At 32.8% G+C, this 16,089-nt stretch overlaps 1 protein-coding gene across 1 annotated transcript in view; it reads left to right on the top strand.

Moving 5' to 3' along the window:
* LOC131935270 (uncharacterized) overlaps nt 1–16,089 on the top strand; it is a 44,456-nt gene that overhangs the window by 10,712 nt on the left and 17,655 nt on the right. The window contains exons 4-24 of the mRNA XM_059291651.1: nt 1,631–1,791; nt 4,266–4,508; nt 5,573–5,725; nt 5,925–6,123; nt 6,639–6,793; nt 6,996–7,093; nt 7,230–7,395; nt 7,652–7,825; nt 8,222–8,371; nt 8,649–8,756; nt 9,105–9,367; nt 9,512–9,707; nt 10,611–10,948; nt 11,760–11,942; nt 12,349–12,610; nt 12,784–12,931; nt 13,287–13,393; nt 13,636–13,816; nt 13,970–14,242; nt 14,791–15,064; nt 15,280–15,505. Of these exons, the coding sequence (XP_059147634.1) occupies nt 1,631–1,791; nt 4,266–4,508; nt 5,573–5,725; nt 5,925–6,123; nt 6,639–6,793; nt 6,996–7,093; nt 7,230–7,395; nt 7,652–7,825; nt 8,222–8,371; nt 8,649–8,756; nt 9,105–9,367; nt 9,512–9,707; nt 10,611–10,948; nt 11,760–11,942; nt 12,349–12,610; nt 12,784–12,931; nt 13,287–13,393; nt 13,636–13,816; nt 13,970–14,242; nt 14,791–15,064; nt 15,280–15,505 (4,058 nt within the window). The remainder of the gene's footprint in view (nt 1–1,630; nt 1,792–4,265; nt 4,509–5,572; nt 5,726–5,924; nt 6,124–6,638; nt 6,794–6,995; nt 7,094–7,229; nt 7,396–7,651; nt 7,826–8,221; nt 8,372–8,648; nt 8,757–9,104; nt 9,368–9,511; nt 9,708–10,610; nt 10,949–11,759; nt 11,943–12,348; nt 12,611–12,783; nt 12,932–13,286; nt 13,394–13,635; nt 13,817–13,969; nt 14,243–14,790; nt 15,065–15,279; nt 15,506–16,089) is intronic.

Here is a 16,089-nt window from a genome sequence, read left to right as displayed (position 1 = left end):
TCAACTCGTTGGTGTCTACTATGGTCTCCCCAGTGGCGTAGCGAGGTCGGGTGTCACCCCGTGCGGCACTTAATATGGTGTCACCCCCCAGAGGCGTAGCGACCCTTCCCGGGGACAAACTTTCAAATTTTCAATTTTGCACCCCCCCCCCCTCAAACTTTCGATTTGAACCCCCCCCCTCCTCAAGTTTTTTCTGTATATATTTTGCTATTTTTTGCCTTGGTGTCACCCCCCTAAATGGTGTCACCCGGTGCGGTCCGCACCCACCGCTCCCCCTCGCTACGCCTCTGGGTCTCCCCATCCCACCCCACAACCCCATAGACACAATGCTAAATCAAGTAATATCAATACTTGTGGTGTGACTGTGTATGGGAAATCAAACTAAGTCAATACTTGTGTGATTGTGAATGGTAAATCAAATCAAGTTAATACTTGAGTGATTGTGAGTGGTAAATCAAATCAAGTCAATACTTGTGTGATTGTGAATGGTAAATCAAATCAAGTTAATACTTGAGTGATTGTGAGTGGTAAATCAAATCAAGTCAATACCTGTGTGATTGTGAATGGTAAATCAAATCAAGTTAATACTTGTGTGATTGTGAGTGGTAAATCAAATCAAGTCAATACCTGTGTGATTGTGTATGGTAAATCAAATCAAATCAAATACGTGTGTGATTGTGTATGGTAAATCAAATCAAATACTTGTGTGATTGTGTATGGTAAATCAAATCAAATACTTGTGTGATTGTGTATGGTAAATCAAATCAAATTTAATACTTGTGTGATTGTGTATGGTAAATCAAATCAAATACTTGCGTGATTGTGTATGGTAAATCAAATCAAATACTTGTGTGATTGTGTATGGTAAATCAAATCAATACTTGTATGATTGTGTATGGTAAATCAAACAAAGTCAATACTTGTCTGACTGTGTATGGTAAATCAAATCAAATACTTGTGTGATTGTGTATGGTAAATCAAATCAAATACTTGTGTGATTGTGTATGGTAAATCAAATCAAATACTTGTGTGATTGTGTATGGTAAATCAAATCAAATACTTGTGTGATTGTGTATGGTAAATCAAATCAAATACTTGTGTGATTGTGTATGGTAAATCAAATCAAATACTTGTGTGATTGTGTATGGTAAATCAAATCAAATACTTGTGTGATTGTGTATGGTAAATCAAATCAAATACTTGCGTGATTGTGTATGGTAAATCAAATACATCAAATAAATCAAACAAAGTCAAATACTTGTGTGATTGTGTATGGTAAATCAAATCAAATACTTGTGTGATTGTGTATGGTAAATCAAATCAAATACTTGTGTGATTGTGTATGGTAAATCAAATCAAATACTTGTGTGATTGTGTATGGTAAATCAAATCAAATACTTGCGTGATTGTGTATGGTAAATCAAATACTTGTGTGATTGTGTATGGTAAATCAAATCAAATACTTGTCTGGCTGTGTATGGTAAATCAAATCAAATACTTGTCTGGCTGTGTATGGTAAATCAAATCAAATACTTGTCTGGCTGTGTATGGTAAATCAAATCAAATACTTGTCTGGCTGTGTATGGTAAATCAAATCAAATGTAATAGTTGTCTATCTGTGTAACCCCAGGTCTCGGCAGATTCCAGTACGAGGTCGGCAAGACCTACCGCTACAACTACGAGGTGGTCACCTCGACCAGCATGCACGGCGCCAGCGAAGACGTGGCCAGCACGGAGGTCAAGGCCATGGTCAACATCCTCGTGGTCTCCAAGTGTGAACTGGTTCTCTCGGTGAGTGCACGCATGCGCAGTGCGGTGTATAACATATTTGGTAGCTGGGCTTCTTTCAGCACGGGTTTTGGGGGTGGGAAAGAAGGGGGTATTTAAAACTTTCTGGCGGGATGAGGATTATAAGAATTGATAAAATTTATATTTTCTATATTAATTTTTAAAAATTTCTGTTTGATACATGGGGGTTGAGTTGGGGGGGGGGGGGGTGATGGAGAGATGCCTAAAAGAAACACTACACAGCGGATACGTTTATAAGAGACACACGGAAGGAAAAAGTTTGTGTTCTAATGTGAAAATTTAGTAGATCCACTTTAAGCGTCAAGTTTATTTTGAATACTTAAAGATGTTTATTTTCCGGTGTCGTTTTAAATAGTAATAAATATCGCCCATTCGCCACGTCACCATTTTGCCCACTGGTCTATCACACACCGTAGCGTAACGTTAGACCAGTCTTCTTATAGACAGGGGTCAGCTTCTTTTTCATATAGGATTATAAACCCTACACAAATTCAATAACGATTTTGAGAGTGTAAAACTTGGAATTTCTGTCATTCATATAACACTACTGACATGTTGAAACTAGAAGCATCGTAAGCAACACAACATGAGTGCGACAGATGTGGGTTTCTGACCACCCCCCCACCCCCTTTCCCCAGAGATTCTAACAGATAATATTATTTTCATTTTTTGAAATGCCAACACATTTATCACCAATGGACCACCCCTTATATAAATGTTATTATAATGTTACGGCAAATTACTTTATTATTATTATTATTCCTAAAACGTCGAGAGTTAAAGTATTTAAAGTAGGCAACACTTTGTAAAATGAAAACCAAAACATTTCTTTTGTGTTGCAATGAGGTCATCCATAAACGACGTCATGCTTTTTTAAAAATGATTTTTACCTCCTCCCCTCCGTCACACATCGTCACAACAAGCCAGAGCCCCCTAAAATGACGTCACACCTCAGCCCACAACCCCCCTCCCATCAACATTGCAGTTGAATTTTTCTTAAAACATCGATATTTTCCCAAAATATTGTCTGAACTCTGTCAACTTACAGTATTTAATCAATTCCTATAACAATTTATTAAAACAGTTTTCTAAAATGCGGAAATAACTGCTAAAACTCTGTTTTCTACACTTTTGCTTTTTTTATAATGCACAAGTGTGACGTCACACCATCTGAACCTCCCCTCCGAGTGTGACGTCATTTATGGACGACCAGTTAATATAGCAACCAATCGAGTGATGACTTTCTCGAAAGTTTTCCTGGCTGAAGTTTCAAACATGTTTTTGTTTATGAAACACACAAAAAAAAAAAATTAAATTTAAATTAAAAAAAAACCCATTGAACACACAAGAAAAACAATAACTATTGGTTTAAGATCTCTATAGAATCTTGACCTATACAGTCGATACAATCTGGGATAATGAAGCAAATAGCTAAGTTGGAGAAAACAACACCTTCACCTTTCTTTAAGGTCAAGGTGTTTGTTTTTATTTTTTGCACCGTTTCACTGACATGATGATAATAAAGAAAGAAGTTTTTAATATTAATTTTTAAAGATCGAAAATGTTTTCTCGTTTAAGATAATGTTTAGTAACAATAATATTGCAATTTCGTAACATGCACCTGTGTATTTATTCAACCTTGTTTATGTTTTATGTAAGATGTAGCCAAAAAAATATTGCTACGCCGGAGTTAAAACATAAAGAAAGTTGCACACAAAAAATCCGTTCATGGTGTTATCTTTAGAGTTATCGGACTTAACAATCAACCCTGAGCTGAAATTTGAAATTAGCAGCTTTTACTTTCTATTTAGATAAGTTAAGTGGAAAGTTCAATTGCTTGATAACAGAACAACATTCCTAACCTAATTAACAGTATAACTGAACAAAGCGATAAAAATGCGAATGTCACTGTTTGATTGGAAACTAGAGTCTAGATCTAGAGATCTAGATCTAGATCTAGATTCTAAATCTATTATTATTAATTATTATGTTGAACAAAAGCATCACCTTTGGCTTCACTTGACTTAATCCTTGGCCGCAGTTGAAAATGATAATCACATCGTAAACATAGAATTTTAAATGAAAACATGTTATAACTAGATCTATAATTTAGTTTAGAAATATTAATTAAACATTAGAAATATTAGTAAAATAAAATCTAAGCAGATCTAGAAATCAGAAATAAAAAGTATTAAAAAGTCATGCTTCCTTGCTTTTACTTTCAAAGATAAGGGGAGAGTACTGCAGTAAGAAATTGTATCCAAAGTCTAAGAACCCTTCACTAAACTGTTTAAAAAGTAAAAAAAAAAAACTTGAATGTGATACTTGTTTCAACAGTAACATCATTTCATAAACGTATTACTAGGTCTAGATTTAATTGTAGTTTTATAGTTTAGATCACAATTTGTTGTTAAATTTATTGTGTATTTTATTTAATACAAAGTCTCATTTTTCAGTTGTCAGGGGTCACCATTACAAGATCTGACCCCAACAACCCAAGTATGAAACCTGTTACAGATCAGGGTTTCAAATCAGCGCTAGAGGGCAACAGTCTGCGCTTTTCTTTCCAAGATGGCCGAATAGAAGATGTGTGTCCTGGTGAAAATGAGGAAACTGCATCTCTGAACTTCAAACGAGGAATCTTGTCAGCTTTCCAGAACAGCATGACACAAAATGAAAGAGATGAAAGCATGAAAGAGGTCAAGAATACTTTGTAATCATTTACAGAAATTTACCAATGTGTTTAAGATATAGGAAGCACCAAATCGTTTTGCAAAATAATGTGATTATATATTGGAACAGAGGCGTAGCAAGGGCTTGGCAAGGGGTGCGGGCAACACCGGGTGACACCATTTACGGGGGTGACACCAAGGCAAACAATTGAAAAATAGTTTTTGCCAGTTCCATTAATTTAGTTAAATAGTCTTTAAAGTACAAATGGACAATTATTACAAGGGGGGTGAGGATGATATGATGACGTAAATGTGCTAACTATAGAGAAAACAATGCTACATCCAACAATATTATTAAAAGGCTATAGATGAACATCATTACTATTAAGTAATGGCATGCAGTTTTCTTATGTAAAAAATGTAACAAAATATGGATAACTAAATGTGCCTTCAATGTAAAAAAAAAGTTGATAATTGAATTTTCTTAATAGGCCTTCATTAAGAAAGGTTGACTTTAAAATAATTTAAGGGGTCGACGTGGTCGAGTCGGTAAAAGCTCATGGTTGCTAAACCGAAAAGTCTCGAGTTCGAACCCTCGGGCAGATGAGGCTCGTTAGCTGGGGACAGCCACTCTTCTAGGAGAGACAACTCCAAAATTAAACAACTGCTGCCTTGTAGTTTGTTCTTGGTTGGACAAAGGCTATGGAAGCAAATCCAAAAAGAAAAGCAGGCTGAAATCGGAGTAAATGGCCTCAATGGCGCATAAACAGTTGACACGTAACGCTTAATTGTGTTGGTGGCGTGGTCGAGTCGGCAAAAAGCTCATGGTTGATAAATTCAAACAAAGTCTTGAGTTCAAACCCACTGGCAGATAAATCTCGATCCCCTTCAACACTAATAATTAAGAACGAAGAAGAAGAAGAAGAAAATAATTTATGTTGTCTTTTAAAAATATACAGTTTAATATATTTTTGATACATTTTTTAATATTCTCTTTCTTACAGGTAAATGTTGAAATCCATTGTACCAATAACACCATGCATTAGTTACATTATTTGTATAACAGTATAATATTTAATTTCTCCTTACAGGTCGATGTTGTTGGTACCTGTCCCACAAGTTACACTGTGTCACAGAAGGGAACACGGGCTTTCCATTTTGTAAAATCTAAAGACCTGTTAGGATGTACAGACCGCCACAGTTACAGAACATCATTGAAATCTACAGCACATTATATTCCAGATGTAAGATTTGAAAACTCAAAACTTATTTAAACTTTTTTTTTAAAAATGAGGGTTAAAAACCATATTTTATTAACATAACCATGTTTCCATTTCAAAATTAGAATTTTGAAATCACTATGTATTAGGGGGAGGGGTTAGCCCCTCATCATACAATTCTGTTTATGTGACTGAAAAATAATATTCTTGTCAATATCCCCAGACTATCCAGTCATCTGCTCTTCTGAAAGGAAACCACAAATGTACTCAAGTAGTATCTAAAGAAGGATACCTTCAGTCATCCACATGCTTGGAGTCTCTGGTGTTCAGACCTTTCTCTAAGCAAGAGGCAGGTGCTAGAACAGAAACAACACAAAAACTGACTTACTACAGTGCTAGCAATGATTTGAGAACAGTACAAGGTATAAGAGATGTGGTGCATTTATTTAGATGTATCGTACATTTATAGTTATATAGTGCATTAGCTAAACTATTGTGCATGACTTTAATGTATTATCCAATATGTGTGATGTTTTGTGCATTTCGCAATACACTTTGCATAGCTCAAATTAAAAATAAAAATAGAGTAAGCACATCTGTTTGACTTAACTTAGTAATCTAAACCAAAGAATCAAGTCTGGATGTATCTTATTTGTAAAATTATTTTTTGATCACATTTGTCTGCAAATTTTCTCCTGTAAAATTACACTTTAAAAAAAACATTTTTATGACTTATTATTTGTTTGGCTTTGAAATTACTTAAAGTCTAAGGAAAAATTAAAGCTTTGATTACTCAAAGTTTTTCCCATTACTCTTTTGACATACCTGGTTTAAAACTAATTCATTGTAACTGTAAAAATAATTATTTAATGTCTAAGGCTGAAATTCTGATAACTATTTAGCTATGATGTATCCGTAATTCATGCTTATCACACAGAGGCTGTATCAAGTAGGACAAGTCTTCTATTTGAACACACAACAAGCATGAACAATGATGGAACTTTGTGGTCTGTAAGGGAGAAATTGACAGAACTTTGCAGGATAACCCTCAATGATTTTCCAGCAGAAGTTCCTTCCCTTTATACTGATTTGGTGGGTAATAAATATACAATAATATAAATATTATTTTTATATATATATATATATATATATATATATATATATATATATATATATATATATATATATATATATATATATATATATATATATATATATATATATATATAATCCCTGAAATTATGTATTTAGAAGCTTCCTGTTACTCTCTTTTTTTATTTTAAATATATTTCAGATCTATCTAATGAGAAATTTGGATAGTTCTGAAATTACAGATATTGTTGACAAACTATTCAGAAAGAGTATTTGTGAGGAAAATAACGACCTTGCCAGGTAAAGAAAGGGAATATGCCAGATTGTGTAAATGCTACTTTTTATTATATTATTATCAAAGGTTAGTTAAATATTAAATTGTACTTTAGAAAATTAAAACACCTTAGTAATTATTTTTAAATCTTCTTTTTTGCAGAAAATTTCTTCTAGATGCTATTCCAATGGTAGGAACCTCTTCCTCTGTTGATGTAATGGTTCAGATGCTTTTGTCTGGCCAAGTGATTGGCACACAGGGAGAAATGTGGATACAGTCACTGCATTTTATCCAAAACCCTACTTCAGAAATGTTACCTTTCCTTAAGGTAAAACATTCAGCTTTGATGTTTCAGCTGAAAGGGTTTTTTTTTTTTAAACTTTTCGTTGGCCTAAGTTTTTAAAATGTTAAAAACATCCTGTAATTATAAAAATCATTATTTACAAAAAGAATTTCCTTTCATAATTTACACCTTTTCTATTAAAATAATTTTTACACTATAATAATCGGACATTTTTTGGTAGAACAAAATATATTTTCAAGAAACTTTTCATGTCTGATAATTGGACATTTTCTTTTTCCAGAAACTACTCATGTCTGAAAATCACCAGAAGTTGTCTGCCCTGCCTGTGACGTCTCTAATTAGAAATCTGTGCAGCAAGGGTACAGACTGTTTATACAGCAAAAACATAGAAGAAATAGTGAATGTGTTAGGGAGCATCATCAGTAATAGATGCCAGTCAGATGACAAGGAGCTGGTGAGTAGTTTACATAATTTAATATTTTGTACGCAATTTAAAAATAATAATAAAAAAATTATAATTAAATGCATCACTTTAATTTATTTTTTGTGAAATTGTTATTTAAAAATCTTTGAAGTTAATTTTTAATAAAACACATCACTTAAATTTATTTTTTGTTAACTATTTATTTTAAAATTTTCAGATGTTGATTTTTAATAAAATACATCACTTTAATTTATTTTTTGTCAAATAGTTATTTAAAAATCTTCAGGTGTTGATTTTTAATAAAATGCATCACTTTAATTTATTTTTTGTCAAATTGTTATTTAAAAAATCTTCAGGTGTTGACTTTTAATAAAACGGATCACTTAAATTTATTTTTTGGTAACTAGTGTTGTTTTAAAATTTCAGATGTTGATTATCCTGAGAGCTATTGGCAATCTGGGATTTGCTGATCGTCTGGTTCCAGCATTAGAAAAGTGCGTCAAGCTAAACACTAACACCATGAACATCAGGGTGTTTGCAGCCCAGGCTTTCAGGGGCGTCACTTGCAATGTTGATGTGAGTAGACAACCTACCTGAGAAATGACAAACTAATTTGCTAACAATATCTTTATAAAAAAAAGTAAAGTACCCAGGGATGTTCTATGGACTTAAACCTGGGATTGAGATTTCTGGGGTAGCAGTCATATGCTCTACTATCCAACTATGCCTCCCCCAGTATCTTCATGGTGTTTTTAGTATTCTAATGTGCCTAATACAATTCCCTTTTGTTCTATAGTTTTTTTCATCAAACATCTGGTTTTCACATCATCAGATATTTCTTTATTTTTTTTAGAGAAAGTCTCTCATGGATACATTCATGGATACAAATGAGGATTCTGAGCTTAGGATCACAGCATACTTAGGTGTGATGCAGTGCTGGAATGAAGACAACCTAGTACTGGTATGTTATTTTACAATAGGTTTTTTAAAATAATAAATTTAAGTATATAGGATTTATATTTTTAACAGTAATTCTAGTGCTAGGATTATTGTTTTAAAATAAACTGATCCACATTTATAAATCAAACGAACATATTATTCCCCCTTTCATTTGTATTTTGAACTAATTCTTTGAACTAATTTTATTCGATTTAAACATTGATTTTGCTTAACTTACAATTGTTAGGTGAGTATTTAGTTATTTCAAACAATCGTTTAATTTTTTACGTCCTTTTATTTTAAAACAATAAAATATATTGTCTTAACCTTTCTCCCTAAAGTGAATCTCTTTGTTTACATCCTGCTGCAGGTGAAGCAGACCCTGGAGAAAGAGACAACAAATCAGGTGGGATCTTTTGTGTGGACACACCTGACCAACCTGCTTGAGACCTCCAGCCCTCATAAGCAAGCACTCAGGGACATCCTGAATGATGAGAAGCTGAAGAAGGAATTCAACCTGGACAAATGGAAGTTCTCGAGGAACTACGAAGTTTCATTTTATTCTGACAAGTTTGGCTTGGGTACTACGGCTGAGAGCAACATGATTTGGTCTGCTGATTCTTTTCTACCCAGGTGGGTTGTGTGGTCAGTAACTTATAAAAGTTGTTACAATGTAAATTTAGCATTAATATTAAATTACCAATATTAAAAATAATAATTTTGTATAACTTTTTACAAAGTTTTAGCAATTAATACCCGACTAAATTTATTTTCCAGATCTGCAATGGTTAATTTGACGGTGGACATGCTCGGACACAGTATTAATTTTGTTGAGGTGGGAGGTCGTGTTCAAGGGTTAGATGCTCTGCTGCAAAACTATTTGGGATCCAAACTTTTTAATGGTGAAAAGGTCAAGGACAGTTCACCCTCTAGTTGTGTTAAAAAAGAGAAAATGGAGAAAATGAAAAACCAGGTAAATAGTTTATCAAAATAGTTAAATGATTTATTTTTAATTGCTGTAGAATCTCCAGAATTAAAATAGAGTTTTATATATTACTTAATGCAGAAAAGAATCATCCAATCCATACAAATCTAATTATTATCTAAACTTTTTTTAAAAAGTAATAAACAGAAATCACAAAGAAAAGACCATAAATTATTCAAGTTTTGATCTGTATGTTCAACTTTTTAAAGTATAATTTTTTTAGTTCAATTAAGTGTTGATATAATTATGTCTATATTTTCTATGCAGTTCAGTGTTGATATAATTATGTCTATATTTTCTATGCAGTTCAGTGTTGATATAATTATGTCTATATTTTCTATGCAGTTCAGTGTTGATATAATTATGTCTATATTTTCTATGTAGTTCAGTGTTGATCTAATTATGTCTATATTTTCTATGCAGTTCAGTGTTGATATAATTATGTCTATATTTTCTATGTAGTTCAGTGTTGATATAATTATGTCTATATTTTCTATGCAGTTCAGTGTTGATATAATTATGTCTATATTTTCTATGTAGTTCAGTGTTGATATAATTATGTCTATATTTCCTATGTAGTTCAGTGTTGATATAATTATGTCTATATTTTCTATGCAGTTCAGTGTTGATATAATTATGTCTATATTTTCTATGCAGTTCAGTGTTGATATTATTATGTCTATATTTTCTATGCAGTTCAGTGTTGATATAATTATGTCTATATTTTCTATGTAGTTCAGTGTTGATATAATTATGTCTATATTTCCTATGTAGTTCAGTGTTGATATAATTATGTCTATATTTTCTATGCAGTTCAGTGTTGATATAATTATGTCTATATTTCCTATGCAGTTCAGTGTTGATATAATTATGTCTATATTTCCTATGTAGTTCAGTGTTGATAAAGATGACTTCACAGCATCCATGTACATCCGGATGTTCGGCAACGAGATTGGCTTCCATCACTTCCAAGAGAACGAGATCAGCTCCTTACCAGAGAAGCTGAAGTCCAAGTTCAGCCTGGAGAGTTTGTTGAAGGGGGATGAAATCAGCTACACCCAGAACGTTTTGTTCCTTGAGTCCCAGATGGCCGTGCCGACGGTCGCTGGTCTACCTCTGACCCTGAGTGTCAACGGAACGGCTAACGTTGATCTGCAGGTGCAGGGAATTCTAAGCATGAAAACATTTTCCTTGAAGAAGCTTCAAACAAAGTTTGATATAAGACCAAGGTAAATTCTATTTTTTAAATAATTTAGGGGTCAGCATGGTTGAGTCGGTAAAAGCGCTGCAAACAAAGTTTGATATAAGACCAAGGTAAATTCTATTTATTAAATAATTTAGGGGTCAGCATGGTTGAGTCGGTAAAAGCGCTGCAAACAAAGTTTGATATAAGACCAAGGTAAATTCTATTTATTAAATAATTTATGGGTCGGCGTGTTTAAGTCGGTAAAAGCTGCTAAACTGAAAAAGCTCGAGTTCAAACCTCGGATAGCTGAGGCTCGTTAGCCGGGGACAGCCACTCTTATAGGAGAAACAACTCCAAAATAAAATAACTGCTGTCTTGTAGTTTGTTCTTGGTTAGACAAAGGCTATGGAAGCAAATCCAAAAAGAAAAGCAGGCTGAAATCGGAGTCAATAACCTCAATCGCGCAAAACCAGTTGACACATATACTTAATTGTGTTGGAGGGATACCTTCCAACACTAAAATTAAGAATGAAGAAGAAGAAGTAGATTAAATAATTTGCTCCCTTACATAATTATTCTTCTTTTAGCTTTAGGGGTCATCCATTTATGACGTCCACATGCGGGAGGGGGGGGGGGGGGTTGGGGGGGGGGTCATGAAAAAAACTGACTTTTGTGGACGCATATGGAATTTTATAAGGAAAAAAAAGTGGTTTTTTGTGGACGGGGGGGGGGGGGTCCAAAATCCAAAAAAAAATGTGGACGTCATAAACGGATGACCCCTTAACCTAAAAAAAAAAAATTTTTAATCCCCCAATAATTTTGAATGTCATGTAAAAAATTTTCTTTTGTTGTAGTGGTGCCATCCAGCTGTCAGGCATGATGAGTGTTGGCGCTGGCGCAACACGCTCAGGGTTAAAAATGGTTTCCCAGCTACACACAAGCACATCAGTAGCGGGGAAGTTTGAACTCAAGGATGGCCAAGTTTTAACAGCTGAGTTGGATACTCCGAAAAAGAACATGGATGTCTTCAGTTTCAAGTAAATCTAAAATATTTAATAAAGACAGTTCTGACACCTATTTAGCAAATTAAACCAATAGTTTTTAGTTTGTGCTCAAGACACATGGGGCAGATGAAGTAGAGTTCATGTGTTTCAATGACCTCAGCATACAAGTGGAGAATGTTGTCAGCACTATGCTCAGCCGCATTTGTTTCCCTAACGTGAGTTAGGTACCCATCAGAGCTGGGTGGACTCAAGGACGTTCTACTAATATGAACCCGGATTCAACTCCAGAATTTTAGCAGTCTAGCTCTTTACAGCTAGGCCACTCCGTCCCCCATCTATCAAGTTTGATAATCATAATTGTATCTTTTGGAGTTACAGACCCTGAATAACTAAACCATATATTTAAAAAATAAACTTTTCAAAATTTATTTATCTACAGGTCAGAGTTTTTCATTCTTCACGACACAGTGGAAAAAAAGCAGGAGATGTTAAAAGACAAGAAAGTCAGCGTCCAATCATGCTCCTCAAATACATTCCTAAAATTTGTCGGCTATGAACTGTGTGGCTCCATCTCCTACATCAATGCCTCGGCTGTCGGTAACATGCCTTACTTCCCATTTACTGGGCCTGCTAGCATCAAGTTTACTGTTGCCAACAAAGATGTACCAAACGGATTTAAAATGTCTGGGAAACAAATTCAGGTAATAAAAATGTAAAGGCTTTTTCATCAGATTAACAGAACTAAAGACGGTACATTATATATATATATATATATATATATATATATATATATATATATATATATATATATATATATATATATATATATATATATATATATATATTGAACTTTGAACCTGCTCTTTTGTTTTAGAATCCAGCATCTTCAACTGCCCAGTTATCCATAGATACACCTGGATCCAAGCAAGACAGAAAGATCAGCATCAGTTACTATGTAGATAAACAAGACAAGACAGCTGAAGCAGAGTTTATCTCTCAATGGAGGAAAGTCTCCCTAAAGGGTAGGCTTGACATTTTCTTTAAATGAACTGCAATGCATTCATCTTGGAAAGCTGCTTTGAATGTTTTGGTAGAAAAAAATATGTAAATATGTTAATAGTAACAACCAGTGGTCCTCAACTAATTCCAATGATACGTCCCAAAACAGAATATAATGTATTTTAAACGTTGTGCCTATTTATAGTTTAATTAAGAAACACTCCTGTGAAGTATAACACTAATTATAAAAATGAGAAAATATTGAGCCATAATTTTAATTTTTACAAGTCCAAAAATTGAAAAATATTTTACAAAAAGTGTAATATTCAAAAGGGAGTTAAACAAATTTTATGTCTATGTTTTTTTTTATGTGTTAAGGAACTTACTTTACTGAGCCTAATCGAGCCTTGTCTGCCTCTGTCACTGATAATGGAAAAGAGTATAAAGTTTTGATTCAGGCTTCAAAAGTAGTATCAAAATCAAAGGTAGATAGTTGTCATACATTGATAAAGTAAATTAGAGAACATGATTTGAAAATTATAATCACTTTTTTCAATATTAAAATTAATTAAAAATACATTTTAATATATATTCTTTTAAGCTTGTAAGTTTAAAGATGAGCATACAAATGCATGTTATATTTAATTTATCCTTTTAAATAAAGTTAAACTTCAACTCTAAAGAGTTTAAACTTCCAAGTCAATTTTTATATTTTTTTTTTTTACAGACTGTATGGAAACCAACTCTGGATATTACTGTTCCTCAAGATGCAAATCTAAAAATAATGAACACAAACTTGGAGAAGTTGTCAGTAACTGGCACAGTTGAACTGGATACACAACTCAAAGATATAAAAACAGATTTCAGTTTCAGTGCTGGCAACATCCCATTCAATTTAGACTTAAATGGTAAACAAATGTTAGCTTTTTTGTTTTGTTGTTAATAAAATAAATTATTTAATGAATAGAATAGAATATGAATTATTACACATTTTAAAGTTTCTATTTAGTTAAACTAAATTATATGTAAGATTTAGGTAAGATTATTATATACTTTTGCAGGTAACTTTATAAACAAGGAACAACAGAAAACTTTAGCAGGGACCGTGTCTTGGGACAAAGCAAACAGCTACTCAGCCACTGTACAACTCCTGCAGAAAGTCTCCAATGCTAAATCAAAGTCTGGGCAGTGGGAGCCAACCATCCTCATCTCAGACGCAACCAATCAGATGTTCTTGCTCTCAGGGAAGATAAATCACGTGGAAAATCGTAGTCTTCAAGGAGATTTGCAAGTGAAAATGGACAGAGTTTTAAGCCAGCCAATCAGCTTAGATTGTGAGTTTAATTGTGTTTCAAATACGCGATTACAATTTTAAAAAGTCTGAAAATGTATACTTTGTTGGGTATTAAATCTGTAAAATAACTACAAAGTAAAAAATTATGATAGGATATTGATATATAAAAATTCTATGATTTTTTTATGCCATCTATAAATAAAGTCATGCTATTTTAGGAAACATTCATCATTTATCATCATAAAACCCAGCCCCCTCTTAATGTCTCAAAACTCCAATCCCCAAAATCCACAAAGTCTATACTTATAAAAATAAAAAAATGTTTTTTCATCTTTTTAATTTTAAATAATACTAAGTGCTAGTTACATCACATTTCCTAGAGCTCTTTCCTCCACCTATCGCCATCACAATTTTCATGTCTCCCATTGTCAAAATCAGAACCCTTCCCTTCCAGTATGTGCTGTCATTTATGTTCGGATTTATGTTTGTTTATAATATTTTATTCAATTATTTTTGTTCAATTGTTTATCATATTTTATTCAATTATTTTAGTTCAACTGTTTATAATATTTTTTTCAATTATTTTAGTTCTGCAGACATTGAAGAAAAGGACACAAAACCAAGAATTTCAACTTAATACCAACTTAAAAAGTCAGTTTATCACCCTCTCATCAAATGCCAGTTTTGTCATCCCAGCTGCTGGGGCTGCAGTCAAGAAGGCCCCACCAATCACAAGTAGGATAACTCTGGATTACAATCTGCCTCTCCTCAAAACTAAAGAGCTTCGAAAGAATAAAGTTTTACTCACTGCAAAGATTCAAAACAAGAGTAACAAATCTAATAACAAATATATTGCTAATTTGTGAGTATTTCTTATCCTATGAAATAACACAATTCCATTAAATTAAAAAAAAATTTTTAGTTTTTTTTATAAAATGTGTTTTATTGATTGAACTATTGCTATTATAGAGTTAAAATTGTTAAGTTCTGGTAAGCCTACATTGGTGTTTTCTTTTTAGTTCAACAAAATACTTAAAAAGAGGCGTTGCAAATACATTAAAATAATTTTTATTTCAGTATCTTTGACAGTAAAAACTACCCTGATGCCAACTTTGATACAACAATTGATATTCAGCATAACAAAGCTGACACAAAGTATGTAATGTACTTAAAGCACGGAGCTAAAGCAAAGTCCGATAAGGCAAAGGATGTTGATCTAACTATAGAGGCAACTGTTAGCCGTAAGATTGAAACATCTGCAGCGGAAATTAATTATAACTTCAAATTTCTCTATCCTCCAAAGGTGATATATTGTTTGACATTAAGATTAGAGAGTTGTTGTTAAGTTTTGGGCTGGTGTATAAATATTAATAATGATAGTTGATATACTTTTTAACACTAAAATTACAGGGCTGTTGTTAGGTTTTGTTTTGTTTATAAATATGAATATCAGTGATAGAGTTGATTTTACTTTAGCACTAGAGCTCATATTTAGTTTTGGGTTGGTGTATAAAGATATGCTTTTTCACAACTAAGATACAGAATTGTTGCTAGGTTTTGGTTTATAAATATGAATGATAATAGTTCTTTCAAAGACTTGATTTCATTTTAGGGATAACGTTAAAAATTGGTTTTGGGTTTGCTGTGTCATTATTACTTATGCTTTTTCTTTATCTTATAGGCTAATCAAAAAGTAGTGGGTTTCTTGCCAAGTATAATTTTATGTTAAGAAAAGTGTTGTATTATTATTACTTTTATTACTATTATTATTATTATTATTATTATTATTATTATTATTATAATTATTATTATTATTACAACTCTTAGAACAGAAAGGTTTATATCCTCTCCTTTTCAGTATTTCTCTGCATTATCTTGAATGTGAGA

Source organism: Physella acuta, unplaced genomic scaffold (assembly GCF_028476545.2).
Source record: "Physella acuta isolate Inbredline_101_S28 unplaced genomic scaffold, ASM2847654v3 ptg000140l, whole genome shotgun sequence".
NCBI lineage: Eukaryota > Metazoa > Mollusca > Gastropoda > Physidae > Physella > Physella acuta.
This window is presented reverse-complemented; position numbering and strand designations above follow the sequence as displayed.